This window comes from Zootoca vivipara, chromosome 8, assembly GCF_965207765.1.
Source record: "Zootoca vivipara chromosome 8, rZooViv2.hap1.1, whole genome shotgun sequence".
Classification (NCBI taxonomy): domain Eukaryota; kingdom Metazoa; phylum Chordata; class Lepidosauria; order Squamata; family Lacertidae; genus Zootoca; species Zootoca vivipara.
The window spans coordinates 40,581,556-40,608,750 of record NC_142591.1 but is presented as its reverse complement, the minus strand read 5'-3'; the positions used below and the strand labels follow the sequence as shown (position 1 = coordinate 40,608,750).

The window sequence follows — 27,195 nt, the reverse complement described above, 5'->3', positions numbered from 1 at the left end:
ATAAATCAGTATATAACAGTGAAACCACCAACCTTTTTTCGCCAGTTGGCATACTTGCAAACTGGGGGAACTGTTGTGAGCAGCACACACATCACAAACATGTATACACCACACACACCCCTTGAACATGTATGCACACACTATCCCCCTCCACCAGGACTTAGGCTTGGGGAAAGTGTTTGTTTTTTATCAAGCCGACAAGTAGGGATAGTCTTCCTGAAGTGTGCAGTATACCAGTTAAACCAAACACTGGCCTGGTTGGAAAACCTTTTCTGATCACATCAACACTATAATTTGTGAAAATGTTATTATAATTTATTTATTAACACTTGCTGGTATTGTGAACCAGTTATTGTGAACCAAATAATTTTTGAACTGAAGTTCTAGATTAAATTTATAGAATAACAAGATAGAAACTGAAGACAAAACCAGTTATTGGGAGTTGCGTAAGGGTAGGGTGACTTTATATGCTAGCAAGTCATTGGATGTTCCATCTACATTTAAATAGAAAAAGAAAGTGTGATTCATTGTAACCTCAGGGTTACACAAACCAATTGTTGAACTTGCTTGAATATTTGAACTAACGTGTACTGTATTTCAACTCATGGCTCTAGGTGTGGAGTATTATAGTGCATTGGTACCATACTAAAAGCAGCAAATAAACTCAACACTGAGTGTGAACTTAGTTTCTGTTGAAACAAAATAAAAAAATCCTTCCAGTAGCACCTTAGAGACCAGTATTTGTACCAATGGCAAACTTAGTTGGTCTCTAAGGTGCTACTGGAAGGAATCCCCCCCGACTCCGGCAGACCAACATGGCTACCTACCTGTAATTAGTTTCTGTTGTTGATTATAGGTCCTTCTGACAAAGGACATGATTGCAGTGCATAGACGGCCCAGACATTGACACATATGTGTCAAGCACATCATCATAATAAGAAAATAATCATTTTTTGCCAGATCCCAAGTTCCCCCATGCCCCCATTCTCTCACTGTGGATGTGTGGCTCATACAGTGACTTCTGCATTCTGGGGGTTGCAGGGACTTAACACCCGTAAATTCCTGCTCTGGTTACTGGAGTTGACCTGTCCATATGGTAGAAATGAGTTGTAACAATTCCAGGATAATAAACTGCCTTATAAAAGTGAAGGCATATGATATGCTGATATCGTTCATATCTGATGCTAGCAACCAGTGACTTATTTTTAATTAAAATTAATGATATTTTGGAAACAAGTTTATGCTGGGTTCATTGGGGGGGCGGAATTGTTCTATTGTGATGTTCAAGGTAGTAACAGATTTGCAAGCAGGGAATTTAAATGAAAATGCAGGAGTCAAAGAATGCATTCAAGTTATTTTATTTTTTTAATTTTTAACAGGTGGCTGTTCATTCGATGAACCTTTTGCATCATGTGGATATAGTCAGTCTGATGATGATGACCTTAACTGGGATCAAGTGAACACATTGGTAAAGCCCTCATCAGATCCATGGTTGCCAACAGGTAGTTTTCAGTTGAAATCATTTCTTTTATATATTGTATGTTTTATCTCTTGCAGTATCTCTTTATACTATTGCTTATGAAATGTGGGGTTCCTCAAATACAACAAAGGGATATAAAGCACTGGTGGTGATATCTAGCTACCACATCCTGTCAGCAAAAGAATTTCTGCTTCTGCTCCTCTCCCTGCCTCTTGTCTTTTGTGCCCTCCCCAAATTCAGAAGGTTAGGAGAACCTTTGAACCCTTAGATCAGGGGTCAGCAACCTTTTTCAGCTGTGGGCCGGTCCACTGTCCCTCAGACCATTTGGTGGGCCGGACTATATTTCAAGGGGGGGGGGAGATGAACAAATTATTGTGCCCCACAAATAACCCTGAGATGCATTTTAAATAAAAGCACACATTCTACTCATGTAAAAACACGCTGAATCACAGACCATCCGCGGGCCAGATTGAGAAGGCGATTGGGCCACATTTGGTCCATGAGCCTTATAATAATTTATTATTTATACCCCGCCCATCTGGCTGAGTCTCCCCAGCCACTCTGGGCGGCTCCCAATTGAGTATTAAAACAATACAGCAGTAATTATTAAAAGCTTCCCTGGGCTGCCTTCAGATGTCTTTTAAAATTAAGATAGCTGCTTATTTCCTTGACATCTGATGGAAGGGCGTTCCACAGGGCGGGTGCTGCTACCGAGAAGGCCCTCTGTCTGGTTCCCTGTAACCTCACTCCTCGCAATGAGGGGACCGCCAGAAGGCCCTCAGCGCTGGATCTCAGTGTCAGGGCTGAATGGTGGGTGTGGAGACGCTCCTTCAGGTATACAGGACCGAGGCCATTTAGGACTTTAAAAGTCAGCACCAACACTTTGAATTGTGCTCGGAAACATACTGGGAGCCAGTGTAGATCTCTCAGGACCGGTGTTATGTGGTCCCGACGGCCGCTCCTTGTCACCAGTCTAGCTGCCGCATTCTGGATTAGTTGCAGTTTCCAGGTCACCTTCAAAGGTAGCCCCACGCATTGCAGTAATCCAAGCGGGAGATAACCAGCCTTAGGTTGCCTACCCCTGCCTTAGAAGGAAGAACATTCCATTGTGCAAGCCTAAAGTATTGAGCTGATGGAAGGTTCACTTAGTGCTACGTTGAATTCTACCCCAAGTCTTCTCTTTAACGATAACTTTCTAAAGATCAGGCAGAGCACTTTCCATTCACATTAGCAGATAAAACTGCTAGGGTGTGGAGGCCACTTCTGTCAGCATACTGGTTGCTCTGGCCCACGGGTTAACCATGATATAGGGCAGGGTTGGCTACCCCAGCTACTTCCCTGTCTGCATACCTTTTCATATCTTAATGTGGTTGTGAATTCTAAATATTGTCTGATATTTTATGGCACCTACCTACTAGTGTCACCTTCTGGTGTTGATGTTGCAACCAAACCTTACCTTGTGAGTCCTTGAAGTTTCTTGTTGGGGTTGCAAAAAGATATCCATTTTGCTACTAATGGGATGTTTCAGGCACACTGAAAAACAAATAGCTTTCTCTTCAGTCCAAAATAGCAATGTTTTCTTTCACATAACGCTTTAAGATTTGTAAAAGTTGAAAAGATATAATTACAACAGGTTGATGTCTAGATACTTACTTATGTGTAGGCAAAGCAGAGTGGAATAGATAAGAATGCAGACACAATTCTCTTTCAAAATCACATAAGGTTTGTTGAAGTGAGTAGGTGGTCTTAATTGCACATATCTGACAAATACTTTGTAAAACAAGACAATGAATAAGAACATCAAATAGCATTTAGAAGTGGTTGAAAGAAGAGCACATTATATCTTTCAGTTGTTCAGAACTATCACCTTATTCCTTGCTGCTCACAAAAATATATAAAGAAGTACCACAGTTCAGATTAGGTGTGTGGATCAACTATAAAGTTTGAGATCCTTTAAAAAAAAAGAATTATTTGAACTGAAGCAGTTCAAAGGCTATCTGGTTCAGCTTGGGGTCTAAATTTGGATTCAGAAAAACGAAAACTTAAAAATGCTAGCTTTTTTATTTTCAACAGAAATGAATGAAATTTCCTTCTAAGTGGATAAAGTTTTCCAAATTAGAGACAAACTTGTTCAGGGTTTTTGTTTTGGACACATTTAAAATTTTATCCTGCCCCAAAGTGTGCATGCACACGAAAGCTCATACCTATGACAAACTTAGTTGGTCTCTAAGGTGCTACTGGAAGGATTTTTTATTTTTATTTTGATTGCGTCAGACCAACACGGCTACCTACCTGTAACTAATCCTCCCCCCAAAAGAGCCATCTATAACTTTATTATTTCTTAGGCAGAAACTTCAGCCTTGTGTTCTACTCAGAATTGGCATCAGAATTCACAGGAAGTAAATGCTGAGTGGATAGGAGTAGTGACACAAAGATAAAAGAACTTGAATATCCAGGTTTTTCCAAGCAAACACCACTTGTATAAAGCAAGCAGAGAGGAGAGAATAAAACAGACAAGAACAAGGTGATTACTTTAGCATCACTTCCCCAAAAGTATGTGATTGGAGACCCCCGATAAAATAAATATTTCTCATTAGAAGCTAGACCTGTCCTATGCAAAAGAGATTTCCTTCACACCTCTCCTCGCTGTGGTTATATAGCAATCTTGGAAGGAAATGTTTCAGTTTTTGCAGACAAATCGCAGCATCTTTTTAAATAAAAAAATCCAACTCTTTTATGGTTTGAGGTGCTTTGATGGTCCCTGCTTTGGTTCAGGGTGTTTTTGGCACCCTGTCTTGATTCAAACAAGCCCATAATCTGCCTTAAACTGTCCCACTTTGGTTCTGAATCTATCCAAATATTTTGCATATCCCTAGCACAAACACAACATACTTACTTTGATTGACATCTCTTTTCCAGAAATAGAAGTGACTGTATTATAGTGGCTAAGAGATGACAACTTTAACCAAGTTGTATCATTAACATTTCACTTCTTGGAGAATCTACTTTGGAGAAGAGCTCCAAAACAATGATAATAAGGCTTCAGGCAGCTGTGCAGTCCCCGAACTAGGCTACAGGACACAACTTAGAGAAACTCCTGACCCGTAGCAACAAACAAGCTTTGCAATATCTGGACCTGTCCAGGCCAACCAGATCTCTGCTGTTTTGCCCTCAACCCCAGCAACTGATATTCAGATGGATCCTGTATCTCAATCTTCAGTTTCTATTTTGCTAACACAATTAATACTGATGGATATACTCCTGAGACTAAGTTAAAGATTATGCAACTAACATTTGTATCTAATGTCCTCATTCCAGCTGAACGCACCTCTCCTCCAAAACACACACACACACACACACACACACACACACACAAAATCCGGTACATTTCGGCAATAACAAAAGCAACAAGTAAATTAAAAAGATGGTTTGTCTTTAGCAAAGTTAATTCCAAACATTTGTAATGGACAGTGTGGCACATACCGTGTTTCTCCTTTTTTAAGACGTAGGCATAATATAAGACATAGCAGGATTTCTAAGCAATTGTGCGATATAAGCCATAACCCGAAAATAAGACATAGTGATAGACCCTTCCCCCCTCCCGCCAGCAAACTCCCCCCCCTAAAAATCTCTCCCCATTTTGCTGTCGCTCCAAAGACACGTATTTCTTTTAAAAGCTTGTAAAAATGCACCGAAGAGCCATAGCTGCTGGTTGCTGCAGACTCGTGATTTCCCCTCCCGTTCGATTTTTTTTTTTTTAGCTAGGCTGTGTGAGTGAAGAGGAGAAAAGTGGCATTTGCGGTGGGGAGGAGATGAAACAGGAGGAAGAAAAGAGGGGCGATTGAAGACGCTGCCTTCCCCTTTAGGGAGAGACTCTGTGTGCGCGTCTCTCTCTCTCTCTCTCTCCCCTGCGTGTCTCTCTCTCTCTCTCTCTCTCTCTCTCACACACACACACACACACACACACACACACACAGAGCCCACCTCTCGCTTCCCCCCACCTTCCCCCCTTTTAAAAACCTTTTAAAAAGTGAGGATTCTTTTTCTTTCTATTGCTTGTCTGTAGAGCTGCCCCTTTAAGGATTTTTACTGGTACCGGGATCGCTGCCGGTGGCTTCTCGCTGTTTAGGAGCTGCTAAAAGTTAACATTTTGTGGGTAAGAGAAGCAGTTAGGACCAGCAGATTATCTCACCCCGCTTTCCTGCTGGCTCAATTGCTACAATTGCTACCATTTACCATTTTAATTGCTGCTCAACTGCCTTGTTTTCTACAGTATCTCTTATCAGCCGGTAGCCTCTTTGCTATCAGTGCTACAAAGTGCTACATTGTTGGAACTTTCGCTCTTAAGTCTTGGGCTGGCTGGTAGAGATCCTTATTTGCTATACGTACTGCATCACACAGATAGATTCCATTATACTGTACTGGTTTAAATTTAAGAAGCTCCAGTGTAGCAGATTGCTATTAAGTGAGTCCCCACCTGGGAGGAGAGAGAGAGAGAGAGCAGCCCTTCGGAGGAGCTCCCTCCCTCCCTCCCTCACGAACATCCCAGGGCCGGGGAGAGAGGGCTGGGCCAGGGACGCACACACTTCCCTTCCCTCAGACTCCCTCTCACGGAGTTTGGTGGTGGCTGTTGCCCGTCCTTTTCTTTCAGTCAAGAATCCTGCCCCGCAGGGAGCCAGGGAGCAAGAGGGGCACTGCTCCTGACGTAATAAAAACAAGACATTCCCTGAAAATAAGCCACCCAGTGTTTTTTTGAGGGAAAAAAGTTATAAGACGGTGTCTTAAAATGTGAGAAACACGGTACTAAGTGACAAAGCTATCAATTGAAAACCAGGTAAATTCATTTAGCAAATGGATAAATGATTCAATTCGCTGCATTCTGTGTGAAGAATCTATATTGTCATATAGAGATGCTTGAGGAATGCATTCTTTGCCAATTCCCATATGAATTGTACTGATCTGTACTTTTTGGAATCGTGGAAATCAAAGCATAGCTATTCAACGTATGTTGCACTATTGTGAATTTTGCAGCATTTTTTTTTTTTACAATTTAGTTACAAGTTAGTTTCCTTGCAGTTCAGTATCAACTCTTATTTAATTGCACGTGCGTTTAGCTGCTTCTCTACTTTCCAACAACATTAGTTATTCACAGTTCTTATAATTATGTTATCAGCTGTGGCCTTTCTGAAGCACACCAAAGCCATATTTTCCTTCTCTAGGATATGAGGCATCAGTTACGGGAACACGTACTTCTTTCGTAAAATACTCTACAAGTTTTTTTTATTTCAGGATCAGCATGCTGGGTACTCTGCACGCAGGATAGGTTGCATTGGAACACTGAGCAGGACTTGACATGAATTACTAAGGATCAGGAAGTGGGGTTGGGATAAGTTTGCAATACTTGTCATGAAACAGGTCTAAGTATTGAAAACAGTAATGGTTATTTTCCTGGTGAACCCTGTTGTGTGAATGGACTTCCCCAAACTTCCTCGCTTTGCGTTACAGCAATTAGGTTGAAAGTTTATTAGATTTTCCAGGTCCAGTTCCCTCAACTGCTGTTTTCTTTTGCTTCCAACTTAAAGCCAAAGTCACAGTGAGAAGCAAAATATGGAAAAGCTCCGAATTTCAAAAATCAAAATGTGTTTTTACTCTTTGGTTTAAAAAAAAAGGTTGATTATAATTCTGTATATGTTCTCTATTTTGTGAAGGGAGAATAAATTAGAAATTGCTGTCACTGAAGGGACAGATAGAATTTAAACCCCCCCCCCCCCATGCCAAGCATCACATTTATGTCAGAGAAGGTAGCTAATGTTCCAATCTGCAGAAGAAGGTCGTGGCCTTGGGAGAATAATAATGCTTCCATCCTAGCCCTCAAGGATCTATGCCCCACCCCCCTGCAAGCTGCATGACTGAAAGATAACAAGGCAAGAAGCTGTGTAGGTACAGCAACCCAAAATTAATGAAGTGTCCCAGGACAGTAGAATGACAGAAGAGCTGCCTTTTGCCCCTTAAAGGCACCAGAAAGCATAGCAGGGAAGAGAAGAGTGGAATGCAAGCCCCATTCTTGAATGGAAAAAAACCCTTAAGTTTCATGTTGCTCATCAACACACACTGTCAATATATTGCAGAAAAACAAATGTATTATGCTAATAATATATGCAAACTAAGATTCACTAGCAGCCTCCAAAGAGGCTCCAGTTGACGAAATGAGTGCATCCTTTGAAATCTACTGGTCTCAGGTACTTGCAGAAACACTCATCAAATTATACGTGGGGGTTGTGAATTCTCAAATATCAAAGGGTTGTGCTAGAAGACTATAGTGGTATCTGGGTTGCTCTATTTGCAGAGCATCTGGGGTTAGTGCACTGAACTATTGAACCTGATGATACAAGTAGAATTATAGAATTCCTTCAGTTTGTTTCTGACAGCTCATATATGTAGAGATAATTCTTTTCCTAACTTTAGCTTCCTTGATAATTCAAGAAAAAATAGGCAAATATGATTTTGACAATATTAGATTGGTCTTGCAAGAAACAGCCATTATTACTTTAAAGCTTGCTCACAATTTTGTGACAATTGGGTTGCGTAAGTGGAGGGCTAATTGTATTTTAGTAAAGGATCTGTCAAATCCCCAAAAGGTGTTTAGTCTTTTATTCAGATGGCTAAGTAATATTAAAACATACCATCTTGTTTGCTGATAATATGATGGAACAGCTGAAGACAAGCTTTAAGAAAGTTCAGTTATTAATATTTATGGCTGTATGAATGCTCATCCAAGAAAATGCAGACTAATAATTGGGTGTAACTGCAAGAGATTTTAAAAACTTCTGCTGAGCCACAGCATTTTTTAATCAAGCTGTTTGGACTCCCCCCAATGAATAAATGAAGTGATTCAATTATGTAAAAGTTTACTCAAAAGCTAGTATACATAGTGATGGTTAAGAGAATGAGCTGAGAGCCATGGAGTCCCCAGTTTCACCTCATCTTACCCATGAACTTAGTTTTGCTCTTCTCCATCATCCCATTCTGCCGCACTGCCCCAAGTTCTCAGTAGTTGCTTGCTATTTTCATCTCTGACCTTGTTTCACTCTCCTGCCTCTCCTGCCTCTCCTCAGTTCATGCAGTTGGTTGGCTTATCACACCAGCAGTATCCCAGGAGACTGGAGCTGTTGCTTATGCTTTCGGATGCTTTAGCGGGTAGTGTGTGGATATATCAGATGTGTCTTCTTTACAGTGTTTGGAAATTTCTGTTTAAAAAGGAGGTAGTTCAATTCAAGTTTATGAAAATGAACTTTTTAGTTTATGTAAAAAAATCAACTTTGGCATTTTCCCCTAGCATTCAGAATGTGGGGAGTCCCAAAATAAGTTATACGTTGCACACAAGTTATCAGATGTTTGACAGAATGTCAACTGGTGAAATTTTCCCATAATTGTATTTCCATACTAGAAAAGGCTTGGCTTGTTTAATTTGTGCCAGACACATAGCTGTTAAAGGCACAAGGCATCATTTGTTTTGTTTCTGTTCCTTTACTTCTTGCTGCAAGTTGCTCCTGTTAGAAGAGAGCAAATCTTTTCAGAAGCAAAGGTTTTTAAAAGTTTCACATTTATTCCTTCTGATCGCTTAGCCATACTTTTTAAGGGCCAAGCATCCTTCGCAACAGCAGCACCTCTTAATCTGCCTCGTAAGCCTTAGACCGTTGCCTTCATGTTTACATTCTAGCTTCCTTTCTAGATGTCCAGTTGACTACTTCATTCTGAGCACTGATTCTTCTGCATCTTATGTATTACTACTAGCTTGCTATGACTGGCTGTAAAGCTGGTCTGAATGCCACCTCCCATTATGACCAGGGCAGTAATCTTGGACTCCTACTGACTTCAGTGGTGAAACACAACTTTTATATGTGGAACATTACACCAGCGTTTGGAGTGGGGCTGATCTTTCATTGAATACAGGATTTTAATCATATTCCTTGGCATAAATCAGTTATGACAGTGTATCTCTGCATCCTGCTGGTGCAACGAGTTTATTTAGAATCCTGTCCTCATCCAGTGAATGTAATTCAATGATAAGACTGTGCCTACAAACTTTTTGCAATGGTCTTAGCTAAATGCAACAAGTACCGCTATTTAGAGAGTTTGCCCATCTTCTGCTGTTAACCCTTGTCTATAATGAGGATGTTATCCAAGGCATTTTAGTTGTGGCATAATAATTTAAAGTATAATTACCATTTTTTCTTTTGTTCGATGCATTCCTTTGTGCGGCATTCCAAAAGTATAGATGTTCTCAAAGGCACTGAAAAATCTCATTGTTGCTTGTAAGATTTCTAAGTGAAAGTATCTTGATGTAATCTTATTTGAGACGTATACAAAGCAGTTCATTAGTGTGAAGTATTATACTACATTTAACAGCTTTGATCAGATGTCTTTGAATGTTGCATAATGGGTGTAAAGTTGGGGCTGGCATAGTTGAAATTTAACTGCAAGCTTATTTTAATATGTCCTTGGCCACAATTCATATTTAATATAAACTGCAAAGGCATTATCCAGCCACCACTGATTCAGATGCTGGGGAAATGGTGATCACTGCCTGCAGTCTGGTTACCACCTGGAAGCTGCCGTCACTGGGTTGGCATGGAGAGACTTTCTGCACAGTTTCTAACGTGGGGAACACTTCCATGTGTTTATGTTAAAACATATTTAAAGCAGCTTTCATATGTTAAATCCACCATAAGGAGCTCTACCATGCAAAGGAGATTTGGGGCAGTGTCCTCATGGGGCTTCTAATTTTTCAGTTGGCTCTTACTTAATGTGTAAATAGTGTAAAACTCAGGAGAGCCTTTAACACATATAACATTAATTGCTAAACAAAAAACGAAGAAACCCTGGATCAGCCGTTGCATAAAAACATTGCTGCCTTCAAAAAATAAAAGCTGTCTGGTATTAAAAGTTTTTCAATAATGTGTGAAAAATAGTGAGGGAAGGGGTCAGCCACACTTCATAGGGAAAGCTGTTTCATAATCTGGGCACTTGAATCAAGCTGTTGATTAAAATGCCAGAAAACTATTATTAGGTTTTGCTGCCCCACCCCACTGCTTTTACTGGTAGACCTTGAAAACCCATTTCTGCATGCATTACTAACATAGTCAGTCTCCAAGTGAATGCAATAAAATTTAATCATAATGTGGATTGAACACATGGTTATTGCCTTTGGTTTGCATGAAAATGCAATAGAATATGTGGTGGCTGTGAGTGATGGCGGGGATTTAGATACCAACACATCCCAAGCCTTGCAGCCTGTCTGGAGAGTGGGGAAGAACTTGCCATTGGGATGCTGACTTGACTTCAGCATGTTTACCCTATTGCTGCTGAATAAATAATAAATCATTATCAATAGAGTTATTTGGTGTATTGTTGCTTATTCTCAAAATCTAAGCAGTGTGTGTGTACATGCTAAATTGAGGGGTAGGAGAGAAGCTATTGCTTCCAAGAGGTTATTTTATTTTTAAAAGAATGCTGTCCATATTTACATCTTTATATCCTAAGCTGTGCCAATGGAAGGAGTTATTTTTTTATATTATTTATAGAGAGAACTAAAAAACAAACTACCAAAATTTTTAGCCTGTACATTTGCTGGGAGTGGGCGAGTGGTGGTCTAAGTATTATTGAAACTAAAATGCAGCATATGTCTAATATTAATTACATTTTTTTAAAAAAAAATTGGAAGGTATTTTTTCAAATGTGTAGTCACATATGGTGAGATCAACGTGGCACATATTTGGGTATGAATTATTTATCTTTCTGCAGGGAGACTAACTTTCAAAGTGCACAAGTTACACATTTGAATTAAAAATAGTTTTTTAAAAAATTGTTGCCATACGGTAGCATTAGACTACACTCAGAGTATACCTATTGAAAGGAATACAGTCATACCTCGGGTTACGGCCGCTTCAGGTTGCGTGTTTTTGGGTTCTGCACCACGCCGAACCCGGAAGTCCTGGAACAGGTTACTTCCAGGTTTCGGCGCTTGTGCATGCGCAGAAGCGCTAAGTTGTGCTTTGCACATGACCAGAAGCACCAAATCGCGACCCACATGTCCGCAGATGTGGCGCTGCAGGTTGTGAACGCTGCAGGTTGCGAATGTGCCTCCAGCACAGATCACGTTCGCAACCCGAGCATCCACTGTATATCAAACTTAATCATGTTCATTAATTTAAGTGGGTTCACTTAGAGTAAAACTTAGCTGAATACTAACCATAGTTAGGGCCGGCTCTAGGGGTAGGCTGGGTGGTGCGGGGCGCCAGGGTGCTGGGCCGGCAGCCCACCAGCCGCAGCAAGAAATAGGGCGGGGCGGGGGCGCCGGAGCGATCACGGCGCCAAGGCGCCCCGACATGCTTGAGACAGCCCTGACCATAGTTGTTTTCTGTACATTTTATGTGCTGGTTAATAATAGTGTATATAAGAAACAGATTTCCTATAGACGTACAGTTTTTAATGTACTACTTCTACAAGTAGGCAGATTTACATTTATGATAATGATTATATATGTCTCTCTGCTCCTTGCTTTTTGAACTTGGGGGTCATCCAGATTTCTGCTTGTCCCACCCACCACTTTACCCTGGGAAACCTGATCTTTACCACTGAATTGGAGCAAACATCAGTTGAGCCCCAGATTGTGGGTGATGTCACATTGCTTGCAAGCTGCTCGGCTTCCGCCTACCACCGCCGGCTGCCTTGCCTCTGCTGGCTCTCTGGCACTGCGGCAGCAACTGGGCTGAACCTTTGTGGAGATTGTGCCCATGTTGCTCTGGGCGACGTCACATGCATGACTCATTGGGTAGCCCAGCCGAGCACCCATAGTGGAAATTTTGTGAGTGCCAAAACACACACACACACACACCCCAAGATGACACTTCCAACCAGCCCACTCTTTGCTTTTGGAAGTCTTATTTATAAGAAGCTTCTGTAGGTGAGGAATGTAGCTGTTGGATGTCATTAACATAATCTTGCTTATAGTACTGAAATTTTGTTTTTGTACGTTTTTATATTTTATATGCCGTTGTGTTGTTGTTTTATTATGTTCTTATGAAACTGTTTTTGTAGTGTTTGATTTTGAAATAGATTCCTGTTTTCTTTGTTGGCCGCTTTTAGCATATTTTTTGTGTATGGAAAAGTGGCATACAAATAAAATTATGAATGAAATGAAATTATGAACAAGCTGGTAAGGAACAAAGCAAGCAAATCAGAAGAAAATAGAAGATGAAGCTGCAAAAGTACAGGCAAACGTTGGCTGCTTACAGTCTTCAGCATATGAGTTGTTGACAAAGTATCTTTCTAGCTTCATTTTGAGAGCTTGCATTGTTCTGGCAATATTTAATGGAATCTGCATATCAAAGTGAATTATATTAAAGAATACACATATTAATAATATTTAAAGGTTCTGTGCTACCCACAATATATATTTAAATTACACAGGCATGTAATAATTCTCTGGAGTTCATATTATTGGGCATGTTATTCAAATAAGTTTTATAAATTCCTTCCAGGATATATCCAGTGATATGTATATTTCTTTCCCTGAGGTTGTTTGATGCCCAGTGGTGCCTTGATGATCTTGCATTGCAGAACAAAGCGTTATTATTTATTTTCCTGTAATTCTGTCTTTAAACGAAAGAGCCATGAGGGTGTTTATCTTTCTTGCTGAGTTGTTATAGATGTACTTGCACTAATGGAAAATTGCTAATGTATTACAGTATTGTACATTAATATGAAACACTTACTGCTTGTTGCCTTTTTATATATAAAAATAGCTTCATCTTTCATAAATATGTCTAGATAAAATAAATGGAGGTAATTTCTGGTTAGAAAAACATTTGCTGGCTGTAGTGTCTGAATAAAACAAGATGCAAGTATTCCTCCTCCCGCTTCCGTTTCCATATAAGTATATGGATCACCAATAAGGTGTCATCTGAAAGGATTTGATTCTTTGAAAAGATGGAGCAACTGGCTGGTTTAGTGCTTTTAAGTATGTTGGCGTTGGTAACTTTTGGTTTTATATGACTTCCAAGATCCTTTGTGATTGTTGCCAACGAAGACTTAATGGAACTGTGGATTTCAGTGGGCTTGTAAAAGAGTTTCGCTACCTTTATACCAGTGCCCTCATTGGTGTGCTATAAGCATCTCTAGCACTGTGTGTGTGTTTGTGTGTGAGGGATGGAGGGTGGGACTCAAGGTACAGTGATCTCAAGTGCTTTACTGCTGACTTCTGGCTGTTTACTGTTCCAAACAATTATTTTTCTGATGGTTGAGACCCATTTCAAATGTGTAGGCAAAAATAAGCCCTGTAAAAATAAGAACTAACCTTCGTTCCCAATCTCAAATTATCTATTGATGTATTTTCTTAACAACAACAACAACAACAACAAATGATCATCCTAACCGGAAGATTTCCACAGTTGTCTCTTCTTGTAGTCAAATAACTTTTACTCAGAGTAAACCCACTAAAGTTAATAGGCCTAAGTTAGCCATGGCCATTAATTTTAATGGGTCTACTATGGGTAAAAGTTGACTACAATCCCACGTTTACAATTTCTGCTAAGGTCAACATGGCAGTAAATACGGAAAACTCACAAATATTAGCCTAGACAATAAAATGTGACAGATATCAGTGGAAGAGTCACCCCATAAAGAATCTCCAGTAAAGGTACGCTTAATCCTTCTTGAGAAATAAAGTAGGCTATCTTAGTTTACTAGATTACTCTTGCTAAGAATTGTTGTTATTATTATTATTATTATTATTATTATTATTATTATTATTATTATTGCAATTATTGTGATGATGATTAAAGTGTGAGTTTGCTTGCTAGCAGCTGCACAAACAATGAGTACTTAAACAGTATTAACTTTGAAGCAATGTTAAAAACACACAACAGAAAGATGGGGACCCTTGAGAAGCCTATCAGAATTTGAAATATGCATGATTGCGCAAAGTCAGAAAAAACAGCTCCTCTAGAATTTAAGTATTCCAAGCAAAGTTGGCTAGGCTTGTCTCTGAAGGAAACAATCAAATACAAGAAGTACTAAGGCTTATTTATCTAGAGAAAATGAGTATAACAAAAGTGCAACAGATCAGTCTATTTATCACCTGAACAGAGATAAATGGAAAGCTGTAAACACTGATAATGAGTAGTGAAAAGATTAATCTTTTAATTTTCTCTTTTCCCTCTATGAGCTGCTCTACTCAGCATTCCTTCTAATTTTGAGAAGCTGACCACATAGTCCACAAATCAGTTAAGATACAGTGCTGAGATTCAAGCAAGCTGATTCCCTTTGAAATTAATGAGATTAATAGACTATCTTAAAAGCTAAGCACTGTGGCTTAGCAGGTGTATAAATCAGAATATTTGTTCCTAAATAAAGGAAGATGTGCCAGGATAAATGATATTATTTTAAAAGCTAGTAGTCCATAAGCTCCAACATTCTGCCGATAAAAATCAGGACCCGGGCCTTGCACTTCCCCAAAGCCCAGTAAGCTTCTGCCTGGGTTAGGTAGAGGCGTGATGCTCTGACAGGGTGTGAAAGCCCTTCTGCCTCTTTCCCAAATCCCTGTAAGTGCTTGCTGGCTTTGGGAAGGAGGCAGAACAGCTCCAGGATCCTGTCAGAGCCTCATACCTTCTTCCCAAAGACTAAAAAATGCTCCTTTACAATGCTTCTGCCGCTACAGGAGCTGCTTCTACCGCCCCCATCCACAGGCAGCCCAGGACAAAGGTAGAGTCTGGGGCACCTTCAAAGAAAGCATTCTTGTCCCACTTAAATTGGGGCACCTAGAATGTATGGTAGTCCCGTCCTTTTACCTTGACACTTTCACAATACAGTGGTACCTTGGTTCTCAAATTTAATCAGTTCCAGGAGTCCGTTCGACTCCCGGAATAGTTCGAAAACCAATGTGCGGCTTCCGGAAGCGGCAATCGGAAGCTGCGGAAGCTGTGTGGGACGTTCAGCTTCCAAAGAACGTTTGCAAACCGGAACACTCACTTCTGGGCTTGTGACGTTCAGTAGCCAATTTGTTTGACAACTAAGCCATTCAACTACCAAGATACCACTGTATACAGTGGTGCCTCGTTTACGAATGCCTCACACAACGAAAAACTCACTAGACGAAAGAGTTTTGCGTTGCGAGAGGCATTCGTAAGATGACAAAATTTTCTATGACCGCCGCTTCGTCTTACGAAGTGCAGCCATAGAAAGCGGCAAAGGAAGATCAGCTGTCAGCGTGGGAAGCTGACAGCTAATCTTCCTTTGCCAGGGGGGACGGAGCCGAAACGCAGTGGTGCGGCGGCTGCCCCTGCCTGTCTTCCCCTTGGACACTGAGCGGCGGGGGAAAAAGACCTTCTACCGCCGCCGCCTCCCGCCTGCCTCCCCCCACACGGAGCGCAACTTCGGAGGTCTCCGAAGCTGTGCTCAGTGTGGGGGGAGGCAGGCAGGAGGCGGGAAAAGCTGCGGGCTGTTGCCGTCTCCGTGCCTGCTTCCCCGAGCCGTAGCACATCGGGGGACAGAGCCGAAGATCGGCGGGCGCTGTTTGCCGGGGTTGACAAGCCCCGCAAGCAGCGCCCGCTGATCTTTGTGTGACAGGCGGTGGGGAAGGCAGGCAGGTAAGAGAGCAAGCGCCTGCCTGCCTTCCCTGCCGCCAGTCCCCCGGAGCCCATAGGAACGCATTGATTAAGTTTCAATGCATTCCTATGGAAAACCGGGACTCGCTAGACGAAAATTTCGTTTCATGAATTGACCCGTGGAACGAATTAATTTCGTCTAGCGAGGCACCACTGTATTTTAAATGTAAAGTGTGTGAGACGACACAGTGTTTGAAGAGTGGAATTGTGTTGTGCTGTATCCTTATAATATGACTATATTAGTTATTTTTACAATTTTATTGGCAACTAATATGTTTGCTATTCTTTATGGGAAAAATGTTGTCATAATATCTCTCTGACATACAAAATAATAATAACAATAATAATTTATTATTTATACCCCGCCCATCTGGCTGGGTTTCCCCAGCCACTCTGGGCGGCTTCCAACCGAATATTAAAAACAGTACAGCATCAAACATTAAAAACCTCCCTAAACAGGGCCGCCTTCAGTTGTCTTCTAAAAGTAAAATAGTTACTTATTGCCTTGACATCTGCTGGGAGGGCATTCCACAGGGCGGGTGCCACTACCGAGAAGGCCCTCTGTCTGGTTCCCTGGAACTTGGCTTCTCGCAACGAGGGAACTGCCAGAAGGCCCTCGATGCTGGATCTCAGTGTCCGGGCTGAATGGTGGGGGTGGAGACGCTCCTTCAGGTATACAGGACCGAGGCCGTTTAGGGCTTTAAAGGTCAGTGCCAACACCTTGAATTGTGCTTGGAAACGTACTGGGAGCCAGTGTAGATCTCTCAGGACCGGTGTTATGTGGTCCCGGCGGCCACTCCCAGTCACCAGTCTAGCTGCCGCATTCTAGATTAATTGCAGTTTCCGGGTCACCTTCAAAGGTAGCCCCACGTAGAGCGCATTGCAGTAGTCCAAGCGGGAGATAACCAGAGCATGCACTACTCTGGCGAGACAGTCTGCGGGCAGCCAAAACTGTTCCCACACTGACATATCTCAGAATACATTAGCCTAATTCCTGTATCAGAGCCTGGTTAAGGAAGAAGGGATTTGAGGGGATGGACTGCAGGGGGGAGAGCTTTCTCTGTATTGGTGTTCAGTGGTTTTCACCCATGTGACCACTCTCACACCTAGCTTTAGATGTAAGTAGGAGAGTCGTGCATTTACAATACAAGCCTATTACCATCACAAAGTTTGTGTCTTTAATGACATACTGACCTTAATTATGTACTTCTGTTATTGGGCATCAACTAGGTTTCAGTGATAATGACTTGTGTATCACGCTTTAGGTCACATACATCTTGTATTGTCATTGTTCATTCTATAAGGAGTTCAGTGTAGTCTAGTTCATTATGGGGAGAGGGAACCTGTCACCTGAGTGACATCAATTTCCCGTTTTCTCTATCCCTTTTAACATGCTACTCATATTCTCAGCAATCATGGATACAATAGGAAGCAAGACTGCACTTACAGTGTTCCATTTCCCACTGGCCTTGCCCCATTGCTGCCCACACGTTAAGCACCAAGTCTGCAAAGGGGTGTCTCTTTGTGAGCACATTAAGCAGATGTTTATTTGCAGGTGTCCATGTGGGTACATAAACAGCAGTGGGATAGAACCAGTTGAGGGCACCATGTTCAGTGCCAGCAGCACAGCCATGCATGTTCCCTGTAGTCTTATGATTGCCCTACATGTGTGAGATGCATGAAAAGAGTGTTTGAATTCAAAGGAAAGGTTTTTTTCTTAGTGACAACTGTATGCATCTCTGTATTAAATAACTTTTTGAAGATGAATAACTTTAAAATAACTTTTTGAAGCAGGGCACAGTGTGTAAATGAACTAAGGGTTTCTTCAAAACTTCTTTGTGTTACTATTTTTTAAAAGAGCTGAAAAAACAATAGTTAGAGATGAGACGAAACATCACCACAGGTATAAATTTTTGCCTAGCAGCTGTGAGTCACCGTCAGGGCTATTATAGAATCATGGATCTGGAAGAGGCCAAAAGGCCTTCAAATTGAAGCCATACACAAATGAATAGAGGAGCTTTGGACGGCTGTCTCCTTTCTACAGTCTTAGCATAGGGAAATTTTCCTACCTAACCAACTCTGAATTTACCAAATTAACGAGGGTTGTGTGAGACAGTGAGGTCTTCTTCACTTTAACTCTGAGAAGATGGTTCTTCTTTAGTTAGGAAAAAAAAAATCCAGTTACTTTTCTTCAAAGCAGCTCTTTAAAAAACCACAGATATCTCATAAAAGCACTTCCATCTCCTGCTTAGACAAGAAAGTTTCTGAACAGGTGGGGGATGTGACATCCTATGGAGTGTCTTCAAGTACCGTATATGCTGGCGTATAAGGCGACTGGGCGTAAAAGACGACCCCTTTTCAAGTTAAAATATAGAATTTGGGATGTACTCCAGCCCTTTTTTGGCGGGGAGGGGAGGGGAGGCTGTCTTCTCCAGCACTCAAGTCTGCAGCCGGGGAAATGGTGGTTTGTTTGTTTGCTTGCTTGCTTGCTTGCTTAGTTATTGAGAGGGGGAAAGAAGCCAGCGAAAGGAGAGATAGAGAAGCAGAGACATCGATCAAAAGGAGGGAGAGGGAGAGGGAGGCAGAGACATTGAGCAAAAGAAACCATAGAGAGGATAGCGATAGAGGGGCAGAGACATCGGAGGCTCACACAGCCAGCGAAAGACGCTGAGCAGCAGTGAAAGAGAGAGCGGAGAGAGAGACAACGAGGCTGGCTCAGTGAGCAAAAGGGGAATAGAAGCCAGGGAGAGGGAGAGGGAGGCAGAGACATCGAGCAAAAGGGGGAAAAGAAACCATAGAGAGGATAGCGATAGAGGGGCAGAGACATCGGAGGCTCACACAGCCAGCGAAAGACGCTGAGCAGCAGTGAAAGAGAGAGCGGAGAGAGCGAGAGACGGAGAGATCCCTTTGCTTTGCGCTGACAAAAAGAGAAGAGGCAGCACCTTGACACCAATGAAATACACAAAACTGTATCTCTGCGCTGATCCAGGTCACAAAGCCATGAGGGAGCCATTCTCCCTGGCGGGGAGCAGCCCCCTCCCGAGTGCGCTTCTTTGCGTTCATATGGTCACTGCATACAGTGGGGATGCGGCCGTTTTTGAGCTCCCCCCACCGTATGCGGTGACTGCAGATTCTTGGACCCGGCGTATAAGACGGGCCCCCAACTTTTGAAAAAAAATTCCTGGGTTCAAAAGCCGTCTAATACGCCAGTATATACGGTAAGTTCTTTGCTATTACCTGCCTCCTACTGGTCAGATAGAATTGCCTGCCAGTTTGGAGTGACACCTGAGAAACCGACTTTTATATTTGCTCATTGCTAATGCATACAGGAGTAAATCCAGATGAAGAGCTGATTGGCAGAATGAAAAGGAGGCTCTGCTATAAAACTGAATTGTGTCAGCAACTTGTTTTGCTTCCTATTTTTCCCATCCAAAAAAAGAAAGTTTGTAAGAAGGAGGAATTGTTAACAGCTTTCTTTTCATCTGAAATTTAATTACTATGTATGAGCAAAATTATTCCATTGATGTATTAAACAATATTAATATAAGGTTGCCTATCATTGACATTTTCCAGCCATTGCTTTTTCTGTTTCTGGGTATGAACTCTGAGAATTTTATTACTGAAATATATTGCAAAGTGACAGAGAATTAGCAAAAGATGAGGTGATGCTGTACATTTAAAAGACTAATCCAGTATTCATTCTCTCTGATCTGTGTTAAAATTAATGATATTAGATAATCCACCAATTGAACAGATAATGAAGTGAAAGTAATAAGGACTTAATAAAACTGTTTTTCTTCCATTAAATTACCTTACCTTTTTTAAAAAGAGCTTATTGAAGTTTATGTTTAGCATTCTAACAAAACTCACATGAAGAGCATTGGGGAGGAGTGGATGGAGATAACGCTACTATGTTTTTTTCTGATTTTCACAGATATTTGAACTACTATTGCAGTTTAATCTTGTTTTATTTAGACTATTTCTATACTACTTAATATAAAATATAAGTCTAAGAGGTATACAGAAAATTAAAGCAACAACAGACAACTTAAAAAACGATTTTTATGCTGTTACATATACAGCTGCTACATTAACACAAAATTTCTAATGCATATATGTAAAGCAATATGAATCCCTTCTCCTTTTGACACACCTCCCCTACACTCATCCACCATTGCTCTCACTTCCCACTTTTGTTACTGGTGTTGCCACCATTCAGGAGTCCTGCTTGCTTGACTGACTTTCTTTTATATACAGAACACTTTACTATAAACTATTTAATTTCTATCCTGTGGTTCTAATGATACTTTCCTGCATCATATTTGCAAAAAAACCTGGGCTTTTTTCTTCAGCAGTTCTATCTAGGGGAGGGAGGAAAGAAATGACCAGAGGCCACAGCAAATTCAGTCAAAAATCCAAATGGTCCCACTGGCCTAAAAAGATTGGTGATCCTTGATCTGTAGCCTCTCCCCCTGCTCCCAGGCGCAAACCTTTGTCAGGCTGAGGAACAACATGAGCCAATAGGGGTTGTGTGGGTGATTCTTATGGCTGGACCTGGCATCTTATGATGTGAGGCTGTGCTGTTTGAGTGATTGGGCTGAAACCACAGTATAGCACTGACCAGATGGCCATACTGACAAGAATAAGTGATAACTACCTCCTCCCCTCCCCTTCATGGATCAATGCCTTGTCGTGGCGAAGGGGCTTGAATAACTCGGAGAAGCTATGAGCTATGCCATGCAGGGCCACCCAAGATAGACAGGTCATAGTGGAGAGTTTTGACTAAACGTGATCCACCTGGAGAAGGAACTGGCAAGCCACTCCAGTATCCCTGCCAAGAAAACTCCATGGACAAAGACAACAGGCATATAAAAGTTATGACGCTGGAAGATGAGCCCCTCAGGTCGGAAGGCGTCCAACATGCTACTGAGGAAGAGCGGAGGACAAGTACAAGTAGATTCAGAGCTGATGAAGCGGCTGGGCCAAAGCCGAAAGGATGCTCAGTTGCGGATATGCCTGGAAGCGAAAGGAAAGTCCGATGCTGTAAAGAAAAATATTGCATAGGAACCTGGAATGTAAGAACCATGAGTGGAGGTAAGCTGGATGTGGTCAAAAATGAGATGACAAGAATAAATATCGACATCCTGGGCATCAGTGAACTAAAATGGAAGGGAATGGGCGAATTCAGTTCGGGTGACTATCATATCTACTACTGTGGGCAAGAATCCCGTAGCAGAAATGGAGTGGCCCTCATAGTCAACAAAAGAGTGGCAAAAGCTGTAATGGGATGCAATCTCAAAAATGACAGAATGATCTCGATACGAATCCAAGGCAGACCTTTTAACATCACAGTAATCCAAGTTTATGCACCAACTACCGGTGCTGAAGAAAGTGAAATTGACCAATTCTATGAAGACCTACAACAACTTCTAGAAATGACACCAAAGAAGGATGTTCTTCTCATTACAGGGGATTGGAATGCTAAAGTAGGGAATCAAGAGATAAAAGGAACAACTGGCAAGTTTGGCCTTGGAGTTCAAAATGAAGCAGGGCAAAGGCTAATAGAGTTCTGTCAAGAGAACAAGCTGGTCATCACAAACACTCTCTTCCAACAACACAAGAGACGACTCTACACATGGATATCACCAAATGGGCAGCATCGAAATCAGATTGATTATATTCTCTGCAGCCAAAGATGGAGAAGCTCTATACAGTCAGCAAAAACAAGACCTGGAGCTGACTGTAACTCAGATCATCAGCTTCTGATAGCAAAATTCCAGCTTAAACTGAAGAAAGTAGGAAAAAGCACTGGGCCAGTAAGATACAATCTGAATCAAATCCCTTATGAATACACAGTGGAAGTGAGGAACAGGTTTAAGGATTTAGATTTGGTGGACAGAGTGCCTGAAGAACTATGGATGGAGGCTCGTAACATTATACAGGAGGCAGCAACGAAAACCATCCCAAGGAAAAGGAAATGCAAGAAAGCAAAATGGCTATCCAACGAGGCCTTACAAATAGCAGAGGAGAGGAGGCAAGCAAAATGCAAGGGAGATAGGGAAAGATACAGGAAACTGAATGCAGATTTCCAAAAAACAGCAAGGAGAGACAAGAGGGTCTTCTTAAATGAGCAATGCAAAGAAATAGAGGAAAACAATAGAATGGGGAAAACCAGAGATCTGTTCAAGAAAATTGGAGATATGAAAGGAACATTTCGTACAAAGATTACCATAATCAAGGACAAAAGTGGTAAGGACCTAACAGAAGCAGAAGACATCAAGAAGAGGTGGCAGGAATACACAGAGGAATTATACCAGAAAGATATGGAGGTCTCGTACACCCCAGGTAGTGTGGTTGCTGACCTTGAGCCAGACATCTTGGAGAGTGAAGTCAAATGGGCCTTAGAAAGCACTGCTAATAACAAGGCCAGTGGAAGTGATGATATTCCAGCTGAACTATTTAAAATTTTAAAAGATGATGCTGTTAAGGTGCTACACCCAATATGCCAGCAAGTTTGGAAAACTCAGCAATGGCCAGAGGATTGGAGAAGATCAGTCTACATCCCAATTCCAAAGAAGGGCAGTGCCAAAGAATGCTCCAACTACCGCACAATTGCGCTCATTTCACACACTAGCAAGGTTATGCTTAAAATTCTACAAGGCAGGCTTAGGCAGTATGTGGACCGAGAACTCCCAGAAGTGCAAGCTGGATTTCGAAAGGGCAGAGGAACCAGAGACCAAATAGCAAACATGCGCTGGATTATGGAGAAAGCTAGAGAGTTCCAGAAAAACGTCTACTTCTGCTTCATTGACTATGCAAAAGCCTTCGACTGTGTCGACCACAGCAAACTATGGCAAGTTCTTAAAGAAATGGGAGTGCCTGATCACCTCATCTGTCTCCTGAGAAATCTCTATGTGGGACAAGAAGCTACAGTTAGAACTGGATATGGAACAACTGATTGGTTCAAAATTGGGAAAGGAGTACGACAAGGTTGTATATTGTCTCCCTGCTTATTTAACTTATATGCAGAATTCATCATGCGAAAGGCTGGACTAGATGAATCCCAAGCCGGAATTAAGATTGCCGGAAGAAATATCAACAACCTCAGATATGCAGATGACACAACCTTGATGGCAGAAAGCGAGGAGGAATTAAAGAACCTTTTAATGAGGGTGAAAGAGGAGAGCGCAAAATATGGTCTGAAGCTCAACATCAAAAAACCAAGATCATGGCCACTGGTCCCATCACCTCCTGGCAAATAGAAGGGGAAGAAATGGAGGCAGTGAGAGATTTTACTTTCTTGGGCTCCTTGATCACTGCAGATGGTGACAGCAGTCACGAAATTAAAAGACGCCTGCTTCTTGGGAGAAAAGCAATGACAAACCTAGACAGCATCTTAAAAAGCAGAGACATCACTTTGCCGACAAAGGTCCGTATAGTTAAAGCTATGGTTTTCCCAGTAGTGATGTATGGAAGTGAGAGCTGGACCATAAAGAAGGCTGATCGTCGAAGAATTGATGCTTTTGAATTATGGTGCTGGAGGAGACTCTTGAGAGTCCCATGGACTGCTAGAAGATCAAACCTATCCATTCTTAAGGAAATCAGCCCTGAGTGCTCCCTGGAAGGACAGATCGTGAAGCTGAGGCTCCAATACTTTGGCCACCTCATGAGAAGAGAAGAATCCTTGGAAAAGACCCTGATGTTGGGAAAGATGGAGGGCACTAGGAGAAGGGGACGACAGAGGACGAGATGGTTGGACAGTGTTCTCGAAGCTACGAACATGAGTTTGACCAAACTGCGGGAGGCAGTGCAAGACAGGAGTGCCTGGCGTGCTCTGGTCCATGGGGTCACGAAGAGTCGGACACGACTAAACGACTAAACAACAACAACAACCTCCTCCCCTGCACAATAGGACTTAGATATACTTTCAGATCTGATTATGCTGACTAATCAATGAGATGCGCACAGTGTAGGCAGCCCAACTCTACATGAATATTTCTGAATAAGGGCATTTATACTTAACCCGAGGTATGACTATACAGTGGAACCTTGCAAGACGAATGCCCTGCAAGATGAATTTTTCGCAAGACAAATGCGTCTTGCAATCTGATGGTGACTTGCAAGACGAATTCGTTTTGTGAAAAATTCGTCTTGCGAATCGCGGTTTCCCATAGGAATGCATTGAAATTTTATGAATGTGTTCCTATGGGCAAAAAAAGAAATTTCAATGCATTCCTATGGGAAACCGCGATTCGCAAGATGAATTTTTCGCGAAACAAATTGACAAATTCAATTCGTCTTGCGAGGCACCACTGTAATTGGTTCTGGAAGTCCGATTTTGACACACCATTCCGATTTGACACACCATTTTACTGATTGCTTGCCAGTCCTCCGTGGCCCAATTTACACACCCTCCTCCAGAACCTTGAAATCAGATGGGGGTGGGGATTCAAAAGGCTGTCTTCTCAGTCCAACACCTTTGCTAGAGAGAGGTTGGAATATAGGGTTTGGATGATAGCCTCTGGTGAGTATGTGATGTACTAAATGTGTGCTAAGGGCGAGAGTGAGTATGCAGTTACATTGGTCTCAATATCCTTTTTAAAAGGGGCTCCACTATTATGTGATCCACTACAATATTGGGTGTGGGACCCTTCTCCCTATTGGAATAAAGCTAGGCTGCAACTGAAGCTCTACCCTGTTGTGGGCTGGATCTCAGAGAGCTGCATCATATAAAATCAGTTCTATGGCTTGCAGATGTTCCTGTGGACTGTTTGTCTAAACTGTGTTTCTAGGCACCAAATCTCAGGGAAAAGAGAAGAGATATGGCGAGTCATTTTACATTATATAAATGTATACTGTAATGGACTTCACAGATTGTGTTTTGCTGTTCCAAGTTTCTGCTTCCAAAGCAAACAGCCCGCCTTTTAGAACAGTTCCTTCAGCGCAAGTTTGATAGTATTTGCATTGTTGGAGGATTTTTTGCATGCAATCAAATTTATGCAAAACAATTAAATGAAGCCAAATGGGGCATGTACCATAACATGAAAGATGTGAGCTTGACCTCTCTTCACTCAAGATTTTTGTGTTATTCTGGCTTTCCCATTAGTAGATGGATGTAGTCACATGTGTTCTGGAAATAGTAGCACAATACTTTTTTTATTCTTCACCAGCACTTGTATATACTGTAATTTATGTTAGGAAAAACAAAGAACAATGCCACCTCACCTTTGCTTAGTGTAGAACAGTGTTCTCCAAGTTATACTACAATAATTTAAATTCACAGAACATGAAGGCAAAAGTCAGAGTATTGTTTCAAATGCCACATTTTCTACATATATAATAATAGTTTTCCAGCCAATATGGATCTGTTGCAAAGCTACACTTCATAATGTGTCCTGCTCCCCCAGGACTTATTAATGGATCTAACAGATTTGCCTGTTGCAAAACTTTCCACTTCAAATTCTTACATTTTTAATATTATCCACTGAGGAGGCTGAACTTGAAACTGGGCCTACTAGGGCGTAGCAATTTGCATTAGTTATAGACGTGGTCACAAGCCCAAAGTTTCTGACGTGAAGCAGGTGTTAATAATGAGTACAAAAGACGTACATTCATGTATATATTATAGCGGCCTTTCTCAAGCTTGGTTCTGCCAATGTTGTTGGACTGCAACTTCCATCATCCCTGACCACTGGTCCTGGTAGCTAGGGAGGATGGGAGTTGTAGTCCAACAACACATGGGGACCAAGGTTGAGAAAGGCTGGTCTATAGTGAAAATTTATTAACAAGTACCTTTGTCATGGACAGCCTTGAGCGCCTGACTGAAATTCATTGAAACGGGGACAGGTGCCTTTGGCAGTTTGCCACAGGGGAGGTCTAATGCTATCCATCAACTTTTCATCAGCCATTACGTAGAGAAATTGACAGTTTAAACTACAATTTAATATTCAATTCCAGGATGTTGTATATATTTAATGATGTATTGGACTGCCTGTTTGTTGTCAACTATAAAGACTGGCTGGATCCTCGTTTCTCTTCGGGAACTAGGAAGCTGCTGAATAAGAGAATGTGAAGATGTTTTCAGAATTAGATGGCTTTTTCTCTTTCTTTGTGTCCTTTTCTTTCTTTTTTTCTGTTTCACCTTCTTGCAGTTCAATGTCTGTTCTAGTGAAAATATTTTTAACTTCAGGTGTTCTCCCACTTAACGTGCGATCAATTCACATGTGACAGCGTATATGCATGGCACCAGGAAATTCAGTTAACGTGTGTTTCCCACATATTGTCATATTTTTATTTTCTGGGGTGGGGAAATTAGTCTGGAAATCTGTATGTTTTGTGCTTTAGTTTAAAACACACACACGAGGCAGTGAGGTTGGGTATGCACAGTGCCTCACTCCTGCTGGTGTATCCATGAAGCCCTGTCTTGCTGCTGCCCTGCCCCATCACCTTCCAGGTAAGCTGTAGTAATGCCAGTATCAAAGTTTGGCTCTACCTCACCACACCAATTTCCACTGGCATTTTCATGTTCCCACCCCATGGTGCTTCCTGTTTACATGACATACAAGCAGTGCATGTTTCAAGAATGTTGTTGTTGTTGTTGTTGTTTTTGTTGTTTTTGTTGTTGTTTTAGAAACATAAGGTTACAAAAACACATTGCAGTGCATTCATGCACTTTTCATTAAAAATCCTTTTGAATGAAATGGCATTACATGAGAAGCAGCTGAAATTTGCTTTGGCAGATGAGTTCTTCCTCTAAATCTCACACAGCTTAATGATATTCCTTGTGTGTGTTTGTGCAGGTATGTATGTATTTAAAATATTTATGTCCTGTCTTGTAAAAGCAATCCTTCTAAGACTTTTTAAAAAGACTGTTGGCAGAGTATTCTTTCTGGCTTCAGTGCAACTTTAAGACCAGTTTGTGTACTGCTTTGAGCAGTTAGCTTGTGGTGACTGGTGTACATTAGGCCTATTAGGTACATTGGGACTACTAGGCCAGAAAGCAGTATAACCAACATTAGATGGATCTGAAGCCAGAGCCAACGAGGAGAT

At 41.6% G+C, this 27,195-nt stretch overlaps 1 protein-coding gene across 19 annotated transcripts in view; it reads left to right on the top strand.

Moving 5' to 3' along the window:
- The window catches only part of PTPRM (protein tyrosine phosphatase receptor type M), a 416,336-nt gene that overhangs the window by 104,498 nt on the left and 284,643 nt on the right, over positions 1 to 27,195 (top strand). For all 19 annotated transcript variants that reach the window (XM_035126005.3, XM_088675354.1, XM_035126003.3 and 16 more), the window contains exon 2: positions 1,380 to 1,502. In XM_035126005.3, coding sequence (XP_034981896.2) covers positions 1,380 to 1,502 — 123 coding nt within the window. The remainder of the gene's footprint in view (positions 1 to 1,379; positions 1,503 to 27,195) is intronic.